The 22,644-nt window shown below is 47.8% G+C and overlaps 1 protein-coding gene across 1 annotated transcript; it reads right to left on the bottom strand.

Moving 5' to 3' along the window:
• Positions 1-15,735: 15,735 nt before the first annotated feature.
• Positions 15,736-19,708, bottom strand: LOC100275775 (uncharacterized). Its single transcript, NM_001371736.1, has 3 exons — positions 18,748-19,708; positions 16,234-16,573; positions 15,736-16,105 (listed from the first exon to the last, which is right to left on the bottom strand). The coding sequence occupies exons 1-3, from the start codon at positions 19,594-19,596 to the stop codon at positions 15,969-15,971; spliced, it is 1,326 nt and encodes a 441-aa protein (NP_001358665.1). The 5' UTR covers positions 19,597-19,708; the 3' UTR covers positions 15,736-15,968.
• Between the last annotated feature and the right edge of the window lie 2,936 nt (positions 19,709-22,644).

Genomic DNA, 22,644 nt, shown 5'->3' with positions numbered 1-22,644 from the left:
CTTGTTTGTATGCCAAATTTATGTTGATGATATTATATTTGGGTCTACTAACGAGTCTACATGTGAAGAATTTAGTAGGATCATGACACAAAAATTCGAGATGTCTATGATGAGGGAGTTGAAGTATTTCTTAGGATTTCAAGTGAAGCAACTCCAAGATGGCACCTTCCTAAGCCAAACAAAGTATACTCAAGATATCCTAAGCAAGTTTGGAATGAAGGATGCCAAACCCATCAAGACACCCTTGGGAACAAATGGGCATCTCGACCTCGACGAGGGAGGTAAATCCGTCGATCAAAAGGTATACCGGTCGATGATAGGTTCTTTACTAAATTTATGTGCATCTCGACCGGATATTATGCTTTCCGTATGCATGTGTGCAAGATTCCAAGCCGACCCTAAGGAAGCTCACCTTACGGCCGTAAAACGAATCTTGAGATATTTAGTTTATACTCCTAAGTTTGGGCTTTGGTATCCTAGGGGATCCACTTTTGATTTGATTGGTTATTCGGATGTCGATTGGGCGGGTTGTAAAATTAATAGAAATAGCACATCAGGGACTTGCCAGTTCTTGGGAAGATCCTTGGTGTCTTGGGCTTCAAAGAAGCAAAATTCCGTTGCTCTTTCTACCGCCAAAGCCGAGTACATTGCCGCAGGCCATTGTTGCGCGCAACTACTTTGGATGAGGCAAACCCTTAGGGACTATGGTTACAAATTAACCAAAGTTCCTCTTCTATGTGATAATGAGAGTGCAATCCGCATGGCGGATAATCCCGTTGAGCATAGCCGCACTAAACACATAGCCATTCGGTATCACTTTTTAAGAGATCACCAACAAAAGGGAGATATCGAGATTTCTTACATTAATACTAAAGATCAATTAGCCGATATCTTTACCAAGCCTCTTGATGAACAAACTTTTAACAAACTTAGGCATGAGCTAAATATTCTTGATTCTAGGAACTTCTTCTGTTGATTTGCACACATAACTCTTCTATATACCTTTGATCATGTCTCTATCATATGCTATGACTAATGTGTTTTTAAGTCTATTTCAAACCAAGTCATAGGTATATTGAAAGGGAATTGGAGTCTTCGGCGAAGACAAAAGGCTTCCACTCCGTAACTCATCCCTCGCCGTTGCTCCGCGCATCTCTCCATCTTTTGGGGGAGAGTTCAAAGCAAAAGGACTTCGTCTTTGGTACAATCCTCACTCATTTATTTATGACCAAAGGGGAAGAAAGTAATTCTAGGGCTCTAATGATTCCGTTTTTGGCGATTCATGCCAAAGGGGGAGAGAGTATGAGCCCAAAGCAAAAGGACCGCACCACCACCAATTTCTAAAATTTTAGTTTTTCAAAAAGTATTTTCAAATTGGTATCTTACTTGTGATATAATTTCAAATTGGTATAACCTCTTCAAAATTAATATCAAAACCCTCTTGAACACTAAGAGGAGGATTTCATTAAGGGGGAGTTTTGTTCAGTCAAAGGAAAAGCATTTGAAACAGGGGGAGAAAATTTCAAATCTTGAAGATGCTTTACAAAATCTTATTCATTTACCTTTGACTATTTTCAAAAGGACTTTGAAAAGGATTTACAAAAGAATTTGCAAAAACAAAACATGTGGTGCAAGCGTGGTCCAAAATGTTAAAAATGAAGAAACAATCCATGCATATCTTATAAATATTTATATTGGCTCAATTCCAAGCAACCGTTGCACTTACATTATGCAAACTAGTTCAATTATGCACTTCTATACTTGCTTTGGTTTGTGTTGGCATCAATCACCAAAAATGGGGAGATTGAAAGGGAATTAGGCTTACACCTATTTCCTAAATGGTTTTGGTGGTTGAATTACCCAACACAAATAACTGGACTAACTAGTTTGCTCTAGTGTATAAGTTATACAGGTGCCAAAGGTTCACACTTAGCCAATAAAAAGACCAAGTATTGGGTTCAACAAAAGAGCAAAGGGACAACCGAAGGCACCTCTGGTCTGGCGCACCGGACTGTCCGGTGTGCCACCGGACAGTGTCCGGTGCACCAGAGGACTCCAAGTCAAACTCGTCACCTTCGGGAAAATACAGAGGCGCTCCGCTATAATTCACCGGACTGTCCGGTGTACACCGGACAGTGTCCGGTGCTCCAAGGAAGAGCGGCTCTGGAACTCGCCAGCTTCGGGAATTCGCAACGGCTAGTCCGCTATAATTCACCGGACTGTCCGGTGTGACATCGAAGCAACGGATACTTCGGCGGCAACGGCTACCTGCAGCGCATTGAATGTGCGCCAGCGCGCGCAGAAGTCAGGCACGCCCATGCTGGCGCACCGGACACTCTACAGTGCTTGTCCGGTGCGCCACCGGACATCCAGGTGGGCCCAGAAGACAGAGCTCCAATGGTCGGAACCCAACGGCTTTGGTGACGTGGCTGGCGCACCGGACATATCCGGTGTGCACCGGACTGTCCGGTGCACCATGCGACAGACAACCCCACCAAACGGCTAGTTTGGTGGTTGGGGCTATAAATACCCTCAACCACCCCCACATTCAAATCATCCAAGTTTTCACACTTCCAACCACTTACAAGAGCTAGGCATTCAATACAAGACACACCCAAGTGATCAAATCCTCTCCCACATCAACAAAAGCATTAGTGACTAGTGAGAGTGATTTGTCGTGTTCTTTTGAGCTCTTGCGCTTGGATCGCTTGCTTTCTTTCTCATTCTTTTCTTGCAATCAAACTCACTTGTAATTGAGGCAAGAGACACCAATCTTGTGGTGGTCCTTGTGGGAACTTTGTGTTCCAAGTGATTGAGAAGAAAAGCTCACTCGGTCCGAGGGACCGTTTGAGAGAGGGAAAGGGTTGAAAGAGACCCGGTCTTTGTGACCACCTCAACGGGGAGTAGGTTTGCAAGAACCGAACCTCGGTAAAACAAATCCACGTGTCACACTTCTTATTCGCTTGCGATTTGTTTTGCACCCTCTCTCGCGGACTCGTTTATATTTCTAACGCTAACTCGGCTTGTAGTTGTGATTATTTTTGAGAATTTCAGTCTCGCCCTATTCACCCCCCCCCTCTAGGCGACTTTCAGTTGCATGTTAAGATTGGCAAAAAGAGTGAGCAAGTTATCCTCATTATCACTAGAATTATCCTCATCACTAGAAGTTGCATACTTAGTGGAGGATCTTGATTTTACCTTCTTCTTCTTGCCGTCTTTTGCCATGAGGCACTTGTGGCCGACGTTAAGGAAGAGAAGGCCTTTGGTGACGGCGATGTTTGTGGCGTCCTCGTCGGAGGAGGAGTCGGTGGAGCTCTCGTTGGAGTCCCACTCCCAGCAAACATGGGCATCGCCGCCCTTCTTCTTGTAGTACCTCTTCTTTTCTCTTCTCTTTCCCTTCTTGTCATCACCCCTGTCACTATCACTAGACAAAAGACATTTAGCGATAAAATGACTGGGCTTACCACATTTGTAGCAAACCTTCTTGGAGTGGGGTTTGTAGTCCTTCCCCCTCCTTTGCTTGAGGATTTGGTGGAAGCTCTTGATGATGAGCGCCATTTCCTCGTTGTCGAGCTTGGAGGCGTCGATGGGAATCCTACTTGGTGTAGAATCCTTTTTTCTTCTTTCGTCGCCTTGAATGCGACGGGTTGCACCTCGGGTGTTGAGGTGGCGCCTTGCTCGATGATTTTCTTAGAGCCTTTGATCATCAATTCAAAGCTCACAAATTTTCCTATCACTTCCTCGGGAGACATTAGTTTATACCTTGGATCACCACGAATTAATTGAACTTGTGTAGGGTTAAGAAAAACGAGTGATCTAAGAATAACCTTGACCATCTCATGGTCATCCCATTTGGTGCTTCCGAGGTTGCGCACTTGGTTCACCAAGGTCTTGAGCCGGTTGTACATCGCTTGTGGCTCCTCCCCTTGGTGAAGCATGAATCGACCGAGCTCCCCCTCGATCGTTTCCCGCTTGGTGATCTTGTTCACCTTATCTCCTTCGTGTGCGGTTTTGAGCACATCCCAAATCTCATTTGCACTCTTCAACCCTTGCACCTTATTATACTCCTCTCGACTTAGAGAGGCGAGGAGTATAGTAGTGGCTTGGGAGTTGAAGTGTTGGATTTGTTCGACCTCCTCCGAATCATAATCCTTGTCCCCTTCCTTTGGTACCTGCGCTCCATACTCAACAATATCCCATATGCTTTTGTGGAGTGAGGTTAGGTGATGCCTCATTTTATCACTCCACATAGAATAATCTTCACCATCAAACATAGGTGGTTTGCCTAATGGGACAGAAAGTAATGGAGTGCGTTTTGAAATACGAGGATAGCGAAGAGGCATCTTACTATACTTCTTGCGCTCATGGTGCTTAGAAGTGGCGGACGCCGATTCCGAGCCAGAGGTGGAGGGTGACGAAGAGTCGGTCTCGTAGTAGACCACCTTCTTCATCTTTTTCTTCTTGTCACCCTTCCGTTGGGACTTGATGGAGGAAGAGGATTCCTCCTTGTGCTTGTGGGCAGACTCCCTTGAGTACGTTCTCCCCGAGCTTGCGGACTTGTCGCCGGTCCCAATCTCCCTCTTGGCGGATGCTCCCGACATCACTTCGAGCGGTTAGGCTCTAATGAAGTACCGGGCTCTGATACCAATTGAAAATCGCCTAGAGGGGGGTGAATACGCAAATCTGAAATTTACAAATTTAAACACAACTACAAGCCGAGGTTAGCGTTAGAAATATAAACGAGTCCAAAAGAGAGGGCGAAAACAAATCACGAGCGAATAAGAGCAGATGACACGGTGATTTGTTTTACCGAGGTTCGGTTCTTGCAGACCTACTCCCCGTTGAGGTGGTCACAAAGACCGGGTCTCTTTCAACCCTTTCCCTCTCTCAAACGGTCACTTAGACCGAGTGAGCCTTTCTCTTCAATCAAATGGGACACTAAGTCCACTACTAGGACCACCACAACTTGGTGTCTCTTGTTTTGATTACAAGTGAGTTGAACACAAGAAATAAAGAAGAAGAAAAGCAATCCAAGCGCAAGAGCTCAAATGAACACAAATGTCTCTCTCTCTAGTCACTAATTTGTTTGGAGTGATTCTGGACTTTGGAGAGGATTTGATCTTTTTGATTGTGTCTTTGAATAAAGTCTAGAGCTCTTGTATGAGGTTTGATGGCTGAAAACTTGGATGCATTGAAGTGTGGTGGTTGGGGTGTATTTATAGCCCCAACCACCAAAAGAACCGTTGGTGGATGCTGCTGTCGTATGGCGCACCGGACATTGTCCGGTGCGCCAGCCACGTCACCAGGCCGTAGGGTTCCGACCGTTGGAGCTTCTGACAACTGGGCCACCGGACAGTCCGGTGGTGCACCGGACAGTCACTATTCACTGTCCGGTGCGCCTTCTGGCGCTGCTCTGACTTCTGCGCGCGCAGGCGCGCACTGTTCACTTTTACTGTTCCGTTGCAGACGACCGTTAGCGCTGTGTAGACGTTACTCCGCTGGCACACCGGACAGTCCGGTGAATTATAGCGGAGTGGCTCCCAGAATTCCCAAAGGTGGCAAGTTCGGAGTCGGGTTCCCTGGTGCACCGGACACTGTTCGGTGGCACACAGGACAGTCTGGTGCGCCAGACCAGGACTGCCTTTGGGTTGTCTTTTGCTCTCTTTGTTTGAACCCTTTCTTGGTCTTTTTATTGGTTTGTGTTAAACCTTTGGCACCTGTAGAACTCATAATCTAGAGCAAACTAGTTAGTCCAATTAATTTGTGTTGGGCAATTCAACCACCAAAATTCATATAGGAAAAGGTGTAAGCCTATTTCCCTTTCACTTATCGACATGGCGAGGACGATGCTTGGAGAGTTCAAAACGCCCGAGCGGTTTTGGTCGGAAGCTGTGAACACAGCTTGCCATGCCATAAATCGGCTCTATCTGCATCGTCTCCTCAAGAAGACCTCCTACGAACTCCTTACCGGTAACAAACCCAATGTTTCTTACTTTCATTTATTTGGGAGCAAATGTTACATTTTGGTGAAGAAAGATAAACATTCCAAATTTGCTCCCAAAGTTGTAGAAGGGTTTTTACTAGGGTATGACTCAAATACAAAGGCGTATAGAGTCTTCAACAAATCATCGGGTTTGGTTGAAGTCTCTAGCGACGTTGTATTTGATGAGACTAATGGCTCTCCAAGAGAGCAAGTTGATCTTGATGATATAGATGAAGATGATGTTCCGACGGTCGCAATACGCACCATGGCGATTGGAGATGTGCGACCACAGGAACAACAAGAGCAAGATCAACCTTCTTCCTCAACAATAGTGCATCCCCCTACTCAAGATGATGGACAGGTTCCTCAAGAAGAGGCGTGTGATCAAGGGGAGCACAAGGAGAACAAGTTTTGGAGGAAGAAGCACCACTAGCTCCTCCAACTCAAGTCCGAGCGACGATTCAAAGAAATCACCCCATCGATCAGATTCTGGGTGACATAAGCAAGGGAGTAACAACTCGCTCACGTTTAGCTAATTTTTGTGAGCATTACTCGTTTGTCTCTTCTATTGAGCCTTTTAGGGTAGAAGAGGCCTTGCAAGATCCGGACTGGGTGTTGGCCATGCAGGAAGAGCTCAACAACTTCAAAAGGAATGAAGTTTGGAGCCTGGTGCCACGTCCAAAGCAAAACGTTGTGGGAACCAAGTGGGTGTTCCGCAACAAGCAAGACGAGCACGGGGTGGTGACAAGAAACAAGCCTCGACTTGTGGCAAAAGGCTATGCCCAAGTCGCAGGTTTGGATTTCGAGGAGACTTTTGCTCCTGTGGCTAGGATAGAGTCTATTCGAATATTATTAGCCTATGTCGCTCACCACTCTTTCAGGTTGTTTCAAATGGATGTGAAGAGCGCTTTCCTCAACGGGCCAATAAAGGAGGAGGTGTACGTGGAACAACCCCCTGGCTTTGAGGATGACAGGTATCCCGACCATGTGTTTAATCTCTCTAAGGCGCTCTATTGACTTAAGCAAGCCCCAAGAGCATGGTATGAATGCCTTAGAGATTTCTTAATTGCAAATGCTTTCAAGGTAGGGAAAGCCGATCCCACTCTTTTCACTAAGACTTATAATGGTGACCTTTTTGTATGCCAAATTTATGTCATTGACAAAATATTTGGTTCTACTAATCAAAAGTCTTGTGAGGAGTTTAGCAGGGTGATGACTCAAAAGTTTGAGATGTCAATGATGGGCGAGTTGAACTACTTCCATGGGTTCCAAGTGAAGCAACTCAAGGACGACACCTTCATCTCCCAAACGAAGTACACTCAAGATCTTCTCAAGCGGTTTGGGATGAAGGACGCTAAGCCCACGAAGACACCTATGAGAACCGATGGACATATCGACCTCAACAAAGGAGGTAAGTCTGTTGATCAAAAGGCATACCGGTCTATGATAGGGTCATTACTTTATTTATGTGCTAGTAGACCGATATTATGCTTAGCGTATGCATGTGTGCTAGATATCAATCTGACCCAAGGGAATGTCACCTTGTGGCCGTTAAGCGGATTCTTAGATATTTAGTTTCTACACCTTGCTTCGGGGTCTAGTATCCAAAGGGGTCTACCTTTGACTTAATTGGATATTCAGACTCCGATTATGCTGGATGCAAGGTTGATAGGAAGAGTACATCAGGGACGTGCCAATTCCTAGGAAGGTCCCTAGTGTCTTGGAGTTCAAAGAAACAAACCTCTGTTGCCCTATCCACCGCTGAGGCTAAGTATGTTGCGCGCAACTATTTTGGATGAGGCAAACCCTCCGGGACTTTGGCTACAATCTGAGCAAAGTCCCACTCCTATGTGATAATGAGAGTGCAATCCGCATGGCGGAAAATCCTATTGAACACAGCCGCACTAAGCACATAGACATTCGGCATCACTTTCTGAGAGACCACCAGCAAAAGGAAGATATCGAGGTGTTCCATATTAGCACCGAGAACCAGCTAGCCGATATCTTTACCAAGCCTTTAGATGAGAAAACCTTTTCCAAGCTGCGTAGTGAGCTAAATGTCTTAGATTCGCGTAACTTGGATTGATCTATAGCATACATGTGTTTTATGCCTTTGATCATGTTAATTATACATTTATGCAATTTGTTGTTTATTTATGGTGCTCAAGTTGTGCAAGGGATCCCCGGACCTAAAAAGTCCATGTGTGAATGATGCACATATTTAGGGGGAGAAGTGCTACAACTTGAACCTTTGAGACTAACCTTTGTGTTTGAGTGTACTTGATGTAGTCTCAAAGGTGAATTGAAAGGGAAAGGTAAACTTGGACCATGCAAAGACTTCCACTGCACTCCGGTATTAGTGTACTCACCTCCAAGTTCATTCTCATGCTCTTATTGCCTTTTTGCTCTTAATTGACAATTTTGGTGAGGCAATGGGGATAAAGGGCCAAGAATGATCCCGTTTTGGTGCTTGATGCCAAAGGGGGAGAAATTAAGGCCAAAGCAAATGGATCAACTACCACTTGAGGATTTTGAAAATAGTATAGTTAGGATTTTTGATTTGTCCAAAATACTCTTATTGCAAAATTTGGTCTCTTGTGGGGGAGAATTTATGATTATGGGAAAAGGGGGGAGTTTTTGGCACTTGATCAATTTGTTCATTGGAATATATCTCTTTGTGCCTAAACAAGTGTGTTTGACTTAGAGATAGGAAAATGATTTTGATTTGCAAAAACAAACCAAGTGGTGGCAAAGAAAGATCCAAATATGCCAAATTAGAGTCAAATACAATTTTGTCCTCATTTGCATTGTTGTTGCACATGTTTTGATTGCTTTTTGATGTGTTGGCATAAATAACCAAAAAGGGGGAGATTGAAAGGGAAATGTGCCCTTGAGCCATTTCTATAATGTTTTGGTGATTAAGTGCCTAACACATATAATTAAGTTCTTATGTGCTAAATGAAGAGAAAAGTGCAAATCAATACATGAGGTATGTTTCTAGACTTACTACATTGTTTTGAGTACTAACATATATTGTCTAAGTGCTAGAAACAAAGAAAAGAAGAGAAGAAAAGAAAACCAAAAGACTTGGCTTGGTGCAGCCAAATCTCTGCTCAGTCTGGCACACCGGACTGTCCGGTGCGCCAGGCCAGCCTCCGGTGAACAGGCCACTCTCGCGAGAATTTGGCGGCGTACGGCTATAATTCACCGGACTGTCCGGTGGTGCACCGGACTGTCCGGTGAGCCAACGGCTGCCAGCGCAACGGTCGGCCACGCAATCCGCGGGCGACGCGTGGCCCGCGCCAACGGTCGGCAGGGGGCACCAGACTGTCCAATGTGCACCGGACAGTGTTCGGTGCGCCAACTGCCACGAATCTGCAATGGTCGTCTGCGCCAGAATAGGAAGGAGATCGTGCACCGGACATGAACAGTGACTGTCCGGTGGCGCACCGGACTGTCCGGTGCACCACCCAACAGAAGGCAAGGATAGCCTTCCTTATTGGCCTCCAACGGCTCCTAGCTGCCTTGGGGCTATAAAAGGGACCCCTAGGCGCATGGAGGAGTCACCCAAGCATTCACTAAGCATTCTAAGACTCCCACACTCCGTCTCCGTGCACTTGATCGATTGTGTTAGTGATTTGAGGTCCGTTCTAGTTCTGAACTCCTCGTGCTTCATTTTGAGCTCAAGTCTTGGCTTGTGTGCGTGTGTGTGCTGCGGATTTGTGTGTGTTGTTCCACAACCTTACTCTTGTGTTTTCATTGTGATCTTTGTTGTAAGGGCGAGAGACTCCAACTTTTGGAGATTCCTCGCAAACGGGAAAAAGAGATAAGGAAGAAAAGTCGTGGTATTCAAGTTGATCATTGGATCACTTGAAAGGGGTTGAGTGCAACCCTCGTCCATTGGGACGCCACAAAGTGGAAATAGGCAAGTGTTACTTGGCCGAACCACAGGATAAAATCGCATGTCTCTTGTGATTGTCTTTTATTTAATTGTCTGTGTTCACAAGAGCTCGTTTCAAGCCACTTAACTGTTCTAAATTTCATAACTAAAGTTTTGTGGCTATTAGTGTTGAATTTTATAGGATCACCTATTCACCCCCCTCTAGGTGCTCTCAGTAATCCTAAACGACCTTTATGCGCTAAATGATCACCCTACTAGATTGAAAGCCGGTGACTCACATCATGCTTAATTCGTACTTTGAGAGCAAAGTAGCTCGCAAGGTTTATTGTTTACCGAAGGGAGCTGCTAGAACATGTGCTTTTGGTTCGTCAACCTCCACCAAAAGGCAGGGGACATATATATGTTGAGCACCAAAATGGTACACCGGACGGTCCGTCCCCATAGGGCCGGATAGTCCGCAGTCCAGACAATCCGTGGTAGCGAAGCGGACGGTCCACACATGCTTAGAATTAGTTATGGTTCCAAATTTCTAGCGTGGTTTGTTAGCAAAACCTGCGGGATTAACTCGAAAACCGACTTGTAACAGGTCCAGACCTCCCCTTTATATAGATGAAGGGTTACGACCGATTAAACCCCCGACAATCGATCCAATCAAATATATTTACCAGTTTTATCTTATTTGCACTGGGAGTAGGAGTAATCTAACCTTAGTTTAGATCTAGTTTAGTCTTCCACAACCATCCATCTTTGACTCTACACTGATTAGGGGCGCCTCCGGTGGCTTGCTGACCTCGAAGCAACCCCTGGAACTCTCCTCCTCGATGGGATCTACCTAGAGGCGAGTTATAGGGTTATTCACGAAGAAGAAGACCATGTGCCATCGCAGATAGTCTGGCCCAGAGCCACGGACCGTCTGCGCTGCCGCAGAGAGCACCCTCAGGTGGTTCGTTCCAGTATTTGGCACACATATCGGCGCCAACACATAGTCCCAATAAGCAAACGAACATTTAGACCATCATTAGAGCACTAAAATAATTCCCTGGACGACAAACTTGACAACATTGATAAGGTCATCAAAGTAGTCTGAACCAACCAGGGGAAAGGGAACAATTACAAACCAAACTGTTGGTGTTACAGAGCAATATGGCATATCATCATCACCATTGTACATATCATCAGCTAAGTGCCATGAAGCCAAGTCTACTGCAAATATATTTCAACATAGAGAATAAGTCGTTGCGTGCAACTGAAACATTTTGTTTGTGCCATAGGAGCTTTCATCCTTATGAAGCATAGTTCTTTCATATACTAAATATCAACAGTTAGCCAACAACTTTCAAATGGCTAAACCCTTCTAGTTTCTTCAAAATGTTTGCTGCTACATATTTATTCTATTTATTCTACAAGTTGAGCATAATGTTTAGTTGAAAATTTACACAGACCACAGTGAAGTTACTTTGTCTCTTGATCTACACTATTATGTAGAACGTATCTCTCCAAAACAACATTGGTCCAGATTGTGCTGCTGGCAGGTCGTAGAATGCGCGTAGGTCACAGATATATGTTGCACTTGCAGGTCATATATGGCCTGAAGCATAAGTACTACGCTGCAGAAGAGAGGCAATGGCAACAGTTTGCTGAAGTCGTATGGTCTATAACTACCAGCAGTTTGCGTTTGATAAAAGTCTGATACAAACAATTAACCCTAAAATGATCTAATACTATTTACAATGTAGCGGTTTTTAACACTACAGCACAACTGGCCTTTCAGTCCACTTGTATAACTTCATTAACTGACTCGACTACTAATTTGAAAATTATTCAAAAATCCATTCAGAGATAAAGTTATGTTGTTCTTTGTCTTCGTGTGCGTGTCTTGTAAATGTATCTCCTTTCTAATATATTGGAGCGACAAATCTTTTGCCCCTCCCTTTCAAAAAATAAAGTAAAGTTATGCTGTTTTCTGGCTCTTGCTGCTTGGAACATAGTCAAATATCCACCAACGATTTCGTTAAGAGAATCACCCTGTAATCTAACATATATTTAATTTGACACAGAATTGAAGCATTCCGTTTCAAGAAGACAGGAAAATTGAGCAAATGACAAACATGGATTCCATGCAATGCAATACTTTTAACAGGTTTCAGGGGGGGCAGACTTTTTGTAGGCTAAGAGAAACGTGTAAAAACACTTGCTCAAGATGCATCTATGTACATAACAGATATTAGGCCAATAGGGGCTTACACACCCAAGTCTTTAGTAGTACTGCAGTAGGAGGGTCACCAAGGGCAACCACTTGAAATTGAAGCAGCAGAAGCAACGAAACAAATGGATACATCTCTTGTAGGGACTGGACTGCAGTGGAGTGGAGTGATCTGCGCTGCGCTGTGGAGGAACATGCTCCTAAAACATTCTCCAATCCATATAGGTTGAGAGCGAAGCGAATAATTAGAAGTAGAAGTAGTGAAAGTGGCAGTGGAAACGGAACCCGACCAGCTTCCTGGCCTGGGACCTCGCCACGGACTCACGATTCTTGTATCATGTGCTTTTGCCACCGCTCGACCGTCCTCTCCACGACGCCATCCCCGGCCACGGCTGCCGCGGCACGCCTCTTGCCGGCAACCTGCGAATGCGAGAGGAAAACCACAAACAAGTGATGTGCAATCCAATGGAACAAAGTTTGTTTGGCGATTTGAGATATCAAAGGAACAAAAGCAATGTCAAAACTGACGATAGGATCATTACAGTGAGGTGAAGTACAACAACTTAAATACACTAGAAAATCTACCTCGTAATGGGACTTACAGGTGGACCCAGGCGACAGCGTGGCAGAGCCTGGGCCCATTGCATTTTGACACGACCTTTGCTTGCACGCCGCAGCCTCGACCTCGCAAAGTCGTGCCACTCTGATCCAGCGAAGACTTCGACCTCGCAGTCTGGGAGAGTTTGTGCCTTAAGGACGCATACACGAGGATGCGGCGAGCCCCCTTCGGCTATTGTGACCCTTCGCTTTGTCCCCTCCAAAAGTTGCAATCGAAGACTTTGACGTTGACACAAATCGAAGTGCCCCTTCGCAAACCGTACATGCACCAAAGTCAGCTTGATAGTGGCCGGGTTAGACTGATCGAGGGGGCGCTCGGCCTTCGCTCCAACACAAGCCCCCTAGGGACCGGTTCAACTTGGTGAGCTGGTTCCGAAGACTTTTTTCGGGAGATGGTCGAACACTGCCCTCGATCCCAGGTTGAAGTGGTCCCTCGGGGGGTTTCGTAATGTGATCGTTGAGATGTGACGTTTCATTGTGCGACTTTTAGTTTCTCGAGGCGTTTTTCTTGAGCTATAAAAGCCGGTGCCGACCGTGGTGAGGTTTTTGTCTCACGCGGTCACGCCTGCTGAGCCGTTTTTGTGTACCGTTGTCGACATCGACGTCACCGGACATTTTTTCAGCGCCAACTGTGTCGGGAAATCTCTCGCCGCTGGTGATCTGGCTCAGGTGAAACAAACTTCTTGCCGTCGCAGACGGTACATAATGCCTTCTTCTTCGCCATCGTCCGCCGCGACCACGTCGTCATCGAAGAAGGCTGTATGCTGCCGGGGCATACGGTGGAGTTCAGGATATCGCATATCTCCTTGGGGGGTGCATGAAATGCAAGAGTTGGGTTATTTTGGAGGCGACGTGGGACACGCACTAGGGGCCGAAGAGGTCCCTAAACCGGAGGGGAGGTAGTCGTCTTTGAGGCATTTTTCACAGGCGGTCTTCGCCTGCCCGTGCACCACTTTGTTACCGAAGTACTAGCTCGATTCGATGTCCAGCTCCACCATCTTAAACCAAATGCTATGGTGGTGCTGGCAAAGTATATGTGGGCGGAGGCTACATATGGGGGAGCCTTTGGTGGATGTCTTCGCGAAGAATTACTGCCTTCATTGGCAGGAGAAAGTCATCGGTGGCAAGATTGCGCAGTTTGGCACGTGCATGTGCACGCCAAGGACTGAGAAGACTTAGGGTGAGGTTGTTGAGATTGTGCCATGCGCGAAGAACAAGTGGGGGAATTGGTGAGATTTTTTGTTTTACGTGGCGATGAACGACGTCGAAGAAGTTCCCGGGCTGCCTCCTACCATTCTATGTTCGCACATCTATGTCGCCTTTCCACAGTTTGAGGTAAGGAAGGGGATGCAAACGAAGACGATTTGCGCCGTGCATCGAAGACCAGCAGCGGCCGTGACCTGGTGGAATGATTTATTGCTTGCGGGGTGTGGTCTTTGGCGCACGGTTGGGAGGTGGGCAAGGTGAAACTACGTTCTATGCCATTTTTGAAGGATCAGATGGTGTTGAGTCCAGCCTTCGCCATTGATCTGCGTGGACGGAATGGTGCGACATTCGTTAGAGAGATGGAGGCTAAGGCGGTGAAAATTGATGGTAAATATTTAACGAAGACTGAGACACCGAAAAGCTGGGATATACGCGGTTCAAATGTTAGATTGAATCGTGTGTTTGAGCTGAACAACCTCTGGTATGGACTGTATCCTGAAGAAGGCTCTACTGATGTTAGGGATGTCAAGGGGCAGAAGAGGAAAGGTGGAATCAGGCGTGGTGGGGTGGATGAGGGGTGCTCCAAGGGTAAGGCTAAGATGCCGCCAATGAAAAAGAAGAAGAAGGTGGAGGCAAAAAACAAAGGGCTGACGAGGGTAGTTAGACTGACAGAGATCTCCGATAGATTTGCTGAGGAGCTAGCCGAGACATGCGCTGAGCCGAGAGAGGTCATGTCTTCGCCCGCTCTACAGGAAACGTGTGCTCGGATGCTGGAAGCGACTCGGGGTTGAGTGGTGTGGGGATGATCGCATTCCAATGGCTTTGGGCGAGGACAATTCTATATCTTTTCTGGCTTGGTATTTTCGAATTTTGCCTTACGGGCGGAATGTTGACGGTGTGTTTCGCTTGCAGGCTCATTTGTATTATAATCATTGGGATGTTGTAGGAACAGGTATGGACCATTTGTTTGTAGAACCGTGTAGGCAAGATGATCTGATTGGTTTCCCCTTCGGTGCGGTTTGCTCGACTGCGCCTATATGTGGTGATTGTGTTACTTGGCCTATGCGTTGCTGCTTGAGGGTGATGCTGTTGTTGGCTAACGTGTTCAAATCTGAACTTGTGGGCTTAGGTTGCTTCTGTACTCATCGACTTATGTTCATGAAGGAAATGTGGGCTTAGGTTGCTGCTGTTGTTCTTGGTTGTTTGTAGTTTAAGGGTGTGTTTGACTGGATGTACAAGGAGGGATGAAAATGAGCGGCCACATTTTTTATTGTTCGGACGAGAGTCACGTGGGACGAGGTACCGGAGTAATTTTTAGTGGCGGCGTGATTAAAAAAACCGAGGGCACGGTGTTACCCTTGCCTCATACTATTTTGATCTCAAACCAAACACATCTTACCACATCGTAAGCGAAACAAAAAGTAGATGTCACAATATAATACTTATTCCTTGGGATATTATATGTGGAGATCGTAATCTTTTTAAACATGAGGCCCTCATTGGATGAATCCTGTTAAAGTATCAAACATCTAATCTACTTTATATCCTGATCTGTATATGTTTCACAGATTAGGTATGTGTGATTAACTGATCATGTGAAGTTGAGTGAACGTCTCATCATTTCTTAATGGAATACCAAAATGGTGTGGCGCCCTCTCTATATCCGCCGTCGCATGCGATTGCCCCGTCAACTTTAACGTGTTTACTCAGCCGAGCCTTTTCTTTTCCTTGCAAATTCCATTTCACAGCACACCACAGCACGTGCATCACTTGTGTCTATGAAGCGTCAGTTACAAAAAAAAAAAAAAAAAAACCCCGACATACCGGAGGAAGCAACGCAGTGAAAAAAAAAACAAGCACAAATCAAAACACACGAACTAGAAGTTGCGATATCTAACATACGAGCTGTCAAATGAACCTACAAATCAAAGCAGCTGTTCTGATCTCCATCAGATGATCAGAGTATCTTGTATCTGCACTCACTTTGTACAATCCTCCGCTGAGAACTCTGCACCTGACAGGAGCCAGAGCCGGCAAAAAGAAGGGTGTGCGTGAGCTCAGGAGATGCCGACGGTCTTCCCGAGCAGCCACATGACGAGCGAGAACTCGATCATGAAGAGCGCGTGCAGCCACGCCCGGTCCACCACGAAGCCGTACACCGTGATCCCCGCCCGGTTGTTCTCCAGGTACGTCACTGCATTTTCGGCAGAGGAGAGAAACCCAACCATCACGATCCACTTCATAAACGACCGTCAGCAATGCAAGAACGAACGGGAACGGGCAGGCAGCAACAGCATGCAGAGTCTCTGGTAGTTTGCTCACCCAGCGCCTGCCTCTTCTGGAAGCTGATGTTGTTGGCCTGGAACGGCACGTACTTTGGGTCGTCGAGCGAGGAGCACTCGCTCCGGCTGTCGTCGTCGTCGTCGCCGCCGCTGCCGGACTCGTCGCCGGCGGCCACGCGGTAGGCGTTGGCGGGCGCCAGGTAGCCCGCGGTGGGCGGCAGGTCCGGGTCCGGGTTCTCCTGGTCGTTGTCGAAGGCGTGCACCGTGGCGTCCGCGTGCCACGCCGCCGCCACGCTCGTCATCGCCTGCGTCTTGTGCGTGATCTTCGCCGCGCTGTACAGGCACATCAGCAGACCCGCCACAAGGCTGACCGAGCACAACTGCACGCGCAACACACGGAATGCCAAAGTAAGGGGTCAGTTTGGATACAAGGGCTGGGCTAATCACTAGCTAGCTAGCTAGCTAGAAGTTAGTCTAAATTAATTCTAGTATAACAAGAGAGCTAATAGGTGAGCTATTTTTCAAACAAGTTTTTAACTAATTGATAGCCAATTAGATAGCCAGTCTTGACTAATATAAACTAAGTTTTAGCCTAATTAGTAAGTAGCTCTATCTTATTCAAACAGGCACTAAGTTTACACTTCTATCTGATTATTTATCACACAAAGTCACAGACAGTCCTAGTACTACTGATTACTAAACAATATATCCCCTCTTTGCTATGCCCTAAGTTTACTCTTCTGTCTATTATTTATTATCACATAGACTGTCCTAGTAAACAATATATCCTCTCTTTGCTATCTTATCTACTGGAGTCATCTGGGACTGAAAAGATGATCGGTGTGCTTCTCAGAAACATTCATGTCACTATATATATAGTCTGCAATTCGTCGTCCCTTTGTCGGCATTGTGCAGAGGCAGAGCAGTTCTACATCTACCTGTATAGCCTTCCGACACAAGGCCGGCCAGCTACTAAGGCTATCCGCACTCATACAACTCTAAATTTCTACTCTAAAAGGAATATTCTATCCTTGTCAGCAAATTTCTTTACCCTATACCATAATCCTCCGCAGTCATATTTACTCTATATCTCAACCATATACCAACTTTTATATATTCTATTATTGTTAAAAACTGTGCACTCAGGTCCTCCTCGTGTTACGCGTGGGCGTGGTGGTTCGTCCGCGGCCGCTGCGGCGTGGGCCCAACCCAGAGGACCAGACCAGACAAACACTGGAGTGGGTAGGAGAGAGACGAACGCTCGGTTTAGCGCAAGAACGCTGTATTTGGCGTAGGAAAGGTAAGAGAGAGAGAATGGAGTAGGCGTAGCGTCGCCCGCTGCAGTCTTCAGTGAACTGTAAAAATTTTCCAGTAGCTTTTACCGTCGCCCAGTGCGGGCAGCCTTAAATGCTGATGGAGATATAACTGTCCCTGTCCGCTGTGGACCATGAGCTGTGTGGTTGCACACGCACTAGCCAGTTATCGGTGATCACTGAGGAGTACCTGACAGCTCTATCTGTTTTAATTCCACACCAAATCATTCTAATGTATACGGATTAGGCCATTAGGGTGAATATATAGGTATCTAAACAAGGTTGTAATACAAGCTTTTCCTCCAACTTTCCATTTACAACTGTCCTCGCAACTCCTGATCCTGGCTTCGAAATTGAGCATGTGACATCTGCACATAACCACACGTACTATGACGATATGTATATTTCACTTCCATCTAAGGCCTTGCTTATCCTTGTATCTATCTTAAGCCATGTTTATTTATCCTCTAGATTATATAATGTAACTTAAATAAGTTAAGAGACAAACAAACAACAAAGATTATTAGATGGATTATATAATCTAGATGTCTAGATTATGATAATCCATAAGCAGATCATTAGGTGTTTATATAATCCATAAACTGGATTATAAATCATAGAAGGAAACAAACAGGCCCTTAATCTATATGTATTAGTCTACCTCAACTAAGGACACATGTTCATGTTCATGTTGCTCGCTTTATTAGTTTGTAGTTCCTTGTAAGGGTTTGTTTATAACTTTCGACAAGTAAGAACTAGATGCGGTATAATCCAGATTGGATCTCCACCGCACAAAAGCCTGACTGTACTAGCGTATTTTGCTTTAGGAGAAGATAAAGAAAGCAATAATATAATTACACCACTTAAGTATTTTAGGTGTCTAAATTTTAAGACACTCTTCACTCTTGTACCAGCAGCTAATATAAATAAATTATTAACTTTATGATCTGTTATTTATCTCTATGTCATGATATATCAATTTTTGTCTTTGTCTGACGATAGAAATTATTCTAGATTATTAATTGTTCTTGTATCAATATAGATAAAATTTTATCATGTTTATGACTATTGTCTAACAGGTGTTTTATTCTCAGAGACAAAAAATACTGACTGTGCCTACCGAAATTTGCAATACATCTAAAATTCACTAACCTTAGCAAGCCCTATATAATCATTAAGCCTGCACAAACAGAGGACGTTTATGCAGAGCGTCCTTAATTAATAATCAGTTAATCACTCACCGCGAGCTCGCCTGCGGTGGCGAGATTGACGATGGCGTGCGGCCTGGTGGTGGCGAGTAGCGCGGCGAACTGGCTGGCGGAGACGAGCACGAGGCTGCAGACTATGAACTTGCGGTACCGGTGACTGATCTTCCTGAGCTGCTCCCTGATCCGGCGGTGGTGCTGCAGCACGGTGGCGACGTCGGCGAACCTGCCGAACTCGCGCGCGAACCCGACCATCCGCAGGATCTGCAGGTAGCAGATGACCCGGAAGAGGACGCAGACCATGAAGAAGAGCGCGACGCGGTACACCCAGGAGGCGACCTCGACGGCGCAGGCCGCGGCGGCCCACCACCACGGGGAGCCGTACGCGGCGGCGGCGGCGCGGTACCAGTAGGCCTTGTACGCGGCCTCGGCGAGGGCGCAGGGGAGCACGAAGCAGGCGAGGACGCGGAAGGAGCGCGCGAGCTGCGCGGCGTAGCCCGCCTGCACGTCCTCGGAGTCGCGGCGGAGGCTGTCGAGGTGGAGCAGGCGGCGGAGGCCCCCCGCGCGGTGGAGGAGCGCGCGGAGGCAGACGTAGGCGAGCGACGCGGCCAGGGTGAGCGAGACCTGGACCTGCCCGTCGAAGGGCCGCGGCGGAGCGGTGCCCAGGAGGCGGACGGCCGCGGGCGCGGCGACGGCGAGGAGGAGGAAGACCGCCCAGGAGCCCACGGCCGCCACGCGCGGGGAGGAGTAGTGGTCCACGCAGAGCCAGGCCAGGCAGGCGCGGAAGCTGCGGAGCTCGTCGTTCGCGCTCGACGCGCACCGCGCGAACCGCGCCGTGGTGGCCGGTGGCTTCCCCGGCGGCAGTAGCGGCGACACGTCCGCCATCGGTGCGTGCGTGACTGACGCTCTCTTTCGCTTTCCTGGCGGGCCTTGGGTGTCGGCACGGACACGGTGCGGGAGACCGGGAGTGGAGGGCGAAGTGGGGGTGAGGTGGCTCTGTCTATCTGGGTGCGCGTGGGCCGCTCGGGACTCGGGAGTCGGGAAGAGAGATCCGCGCGGCTGGGAGTTGGCGAGGGTGGATGGCGCGGCGCGTTCCAGTTGGGCCGCTCGCTGCCTGCTCTGTCCTCTCTCTTCTCTGTGCTCTCTGGCTCTGGGGCGTGCAAGTGCAACCGGCGTGCAACAGGACCAGGTGGCTCTCTTATGTCTCCGACAACGACGAACTATTCGTTACTCTAGCATAGTGGAAGTACTTTCGATAGCTGACATTATACCGTTGAAAATAGATTAGGCTATCGGCACTCATACAACTCTAAATTTCTACTCTAAAAAGAATATTTTGTCCTTGTCAGCAAGGTTCTCTACTCTATATCATAATTCTCCGCAGTCATATTTACTCCATATCTCAACCATGTACCAACTACTATATATTATATCATTTTTTTATTTCACTTTCATTGCTACATCATACACGTCACGCTTACATTGGGCGGCCTTTTCAGTTGCGCTGCCCCTGCAGGCTACACGTCGCAGCGGCTGGCTTGTGGCTGCATAGAGTTGAATCCGTACGACGCTAGTTTTGTCGTTCCTGAGCATCTACGCTAAAATGGAGTCGCCCATACAGCTCTCCACTGCGGCAGATTTTGTACTCTATGTCAGATCGAGTAGCAAATGGAGCTCTCCACTGCGGGCAGCCTTAGTTTTCGGAGCTCCGATCTTTGCAAGTTTCTTGATTTTCTGTAGTGTACTAGGGCAGACAACTGTGTGAACTGACTATCGCGGACGCTTTGGAGCTTTGTTAGAATTGGATATTCGAAAATTATTTCAGACGTACAAACAGTGTGTATTGTTGGAATTTACTCTCCCGGTCAAGATGATCCAACTGGGGAGTGAAAAGGACGCAAACAAGGTTTAACTTGAGATTGCAATAGCTTTGTTAATCCAACCTCTCAAGGGCTCTGTACGGGGTATTTATAGGTGCCCGAGTGCCCAACATCTCCATGTAAGAACGCTTGTGCCCTCAGGCACCTGGATTATCCCCAGAGTATTCCTACAGAGGAGGGTTACAGACTGTCATTACAGAAAAGCTATTACAAATTGGGCCTGTAACACGCTTCTCAATGTGGGGCCTGTTACGATGGGCCGAATCCTACGTGGGCCTCCGGATCCGGTGAGGACGTGGGGTGGGGAGACTTCGTCGTAGGCCTTTGTCGTAAGCCTTCGCCTTGCGGTGAGGAGGGCGGAGGGTGGGCCACGCCGTCATCATGATTCCGTTGGTGCGGCGAGGTGACGAAGGCCTAGAGCGAAGGGTAGCGTCTTCGCCTTCGCTCCAACATTTGCCCTCCGAGGGACCAGTTCGACTGAGTCATCTGGTGCCGAAGACGTCGCTAGATGGTGGAGACGCTGCCCTCGCTCGAAGTGGTTCCGCGGGGGTTTTGATATGACCGTTGACAGATGTGTACTGTTGGACTGCGGGTTTCCCGAAGCGTCGCGTCCTGTGTATAAAAAGGGGGAGGCGGCGCGGCTCAGGCTTTCTTACCTTTCTGCGCGTCGCGAAACCCTAGCATTTTGAAATCGTTCGCCTGCTCGCCTGCCCTCCTTGCTCTTGTTCATCGGAGATCTGGCCCGCGTCAAGCAGACCGCGCGCCGCCGCCACCGGTACGTAGCCATGTCATCCTCTTCTTCGTCCGCTGCGAATACGCCGTCGGGCAAATCGTCGTCTGAGGAAACCATGAGCGATCTGGCGACGGAGCTGCACCCGGGCCACATGGTAGAGTTCAGCGTTTCGCGGATCTCCTCGGTTCTCGTGCAAGACATGCATCAGCTGGGGTATTTTGGGAACGGAGTTGGACGAGTTCCGGGGGCGGAGGAGATTCCGGAGCTGGAGGGTGAGATTGTTGTGTTTGAGGCATTTTTTACCGCGGGCCTTCGGTTACCCGCGCATCATTTTGTGGCGGAGGTGTTGCAGAGGTTTGAGGTGCAGATTCATCAATTGACACCTAATGTTGTGGTAGCCCTGGCGAAGTATGTCTGGGCGGTGACTTCGTATGGCGGTCAGCCCTCCGTAGAGGTCTTCGCCAAAAATTATTGTTTGCACTGGCAGAAGAGGAAAGTTGGAAACAAGATTGCACAGTTTGGATCATGCACCTTTATGCCGAGGACTGGCAAGACTTCGGCGGAGGTTGTGGAGCTGGTTCCTTGCGCCCGCAATAAGTGGGGCAATTGGTATGATTATTGGTTTTATGTGGCAGGAGGCGAAGTCGAAGACCTCTCGGGACTCCCGGCGGCCGTGATCTGCTCGCACTGCTATGTGGCGTTCCCGCCGTTTGACGTGGCGGAGGATGATAGTGACGAAGGGGCCCTTCGTTGCGCTGCCCGCATGAGTAGCGGGCGCGATTTAGTTGAGGAATTCATCGGCTACGAAGTGTGGCCCTTGGCGCATGGCTGGGCGTTGGGCGAAGTATGCCCTCGCCAGATGCCCTCCTTGGGCGAGCAGTTAGTGCGAAGTCCTGCCTTCGCGTTGGATTTGCGTGGCCGGGATCCCGCCGCAGTCGTGCGTGAAGCGGAAGACGGGGCTGTGCGGATTGTGGGGTGTTATGTGCCGAGGACGGAGGCCTTGCGGAGTTGGGATATCCGTGGATCCAACGTTCGCCTGAATAGGGTCTTCGAGCTGAATCGCCTGCCATACGGCGGCTATCCCGGGGATGACGCTGCCATGACCGTTGACCGCCGCGGGAAGAGACCGGTGGCCGTGGCTGAGGAGGGCCCTTCGCAGGAGGCTGCCCCAGCTGCAAAGAAGAGGAAAATAGGTACACAGTGGGGGGACTGGGGGTCTCTGTAAGTTCTGTTGTGGAGTTGATGGGGACGTGCGTAGCCCTCGGGGGAGGGATGTCTTCGCCCGAGCTCCGGGAGTCTTCGGCGCGAATGCTGAAGGTT

The sequence above is a fragment of the Zea mays genome, chromosome 5 (genome assembly GCF_902167145.1).
Source record: "Zea mays cultivar B73 chromosome 5, Zm-B73-REFERENCE-NAM-5.0, whole genome shotgun sequence".
In the NCBI taxonomy this organism is placed as follows: Eukaryota; Viridiplantae; Streptophyta; class Magnoliopsida; order Poales; family Poaceae; genus Zea; species Zea mays.
This window is presented reverse-complemented; position numbering and strand designations above follow the sequence as displayed.

What these genes read in the sequence shown, in the direction of transcription:
- LOC100275775 (NM_001371736.1), bottom strand. Translation starts at nt 19,596, where the DNA reads ATGGCGGACGTGTCGCCGCTACTGCCGCCGGGGAAGCCACCGGCCACC. An exon ending in CCACCGCAGGCGAGCTCGCG is followed by an intron (nt 16,574 to 18,747) that starts GTGAGTGATTAA and finishes TTGCGCGTGCAG; the next exon opens with TTGTGCTCGGTCAGCCTTGT. An exon ending in CCAGAAGAGGCAGGCGCTGG is followed by an intron (nt 16,106 to 16,233) that starts GTGAGCAAACTA and finishes CCGAAAATGCAG; the next exon opens with TGACGTACCTGGAGAACAAC.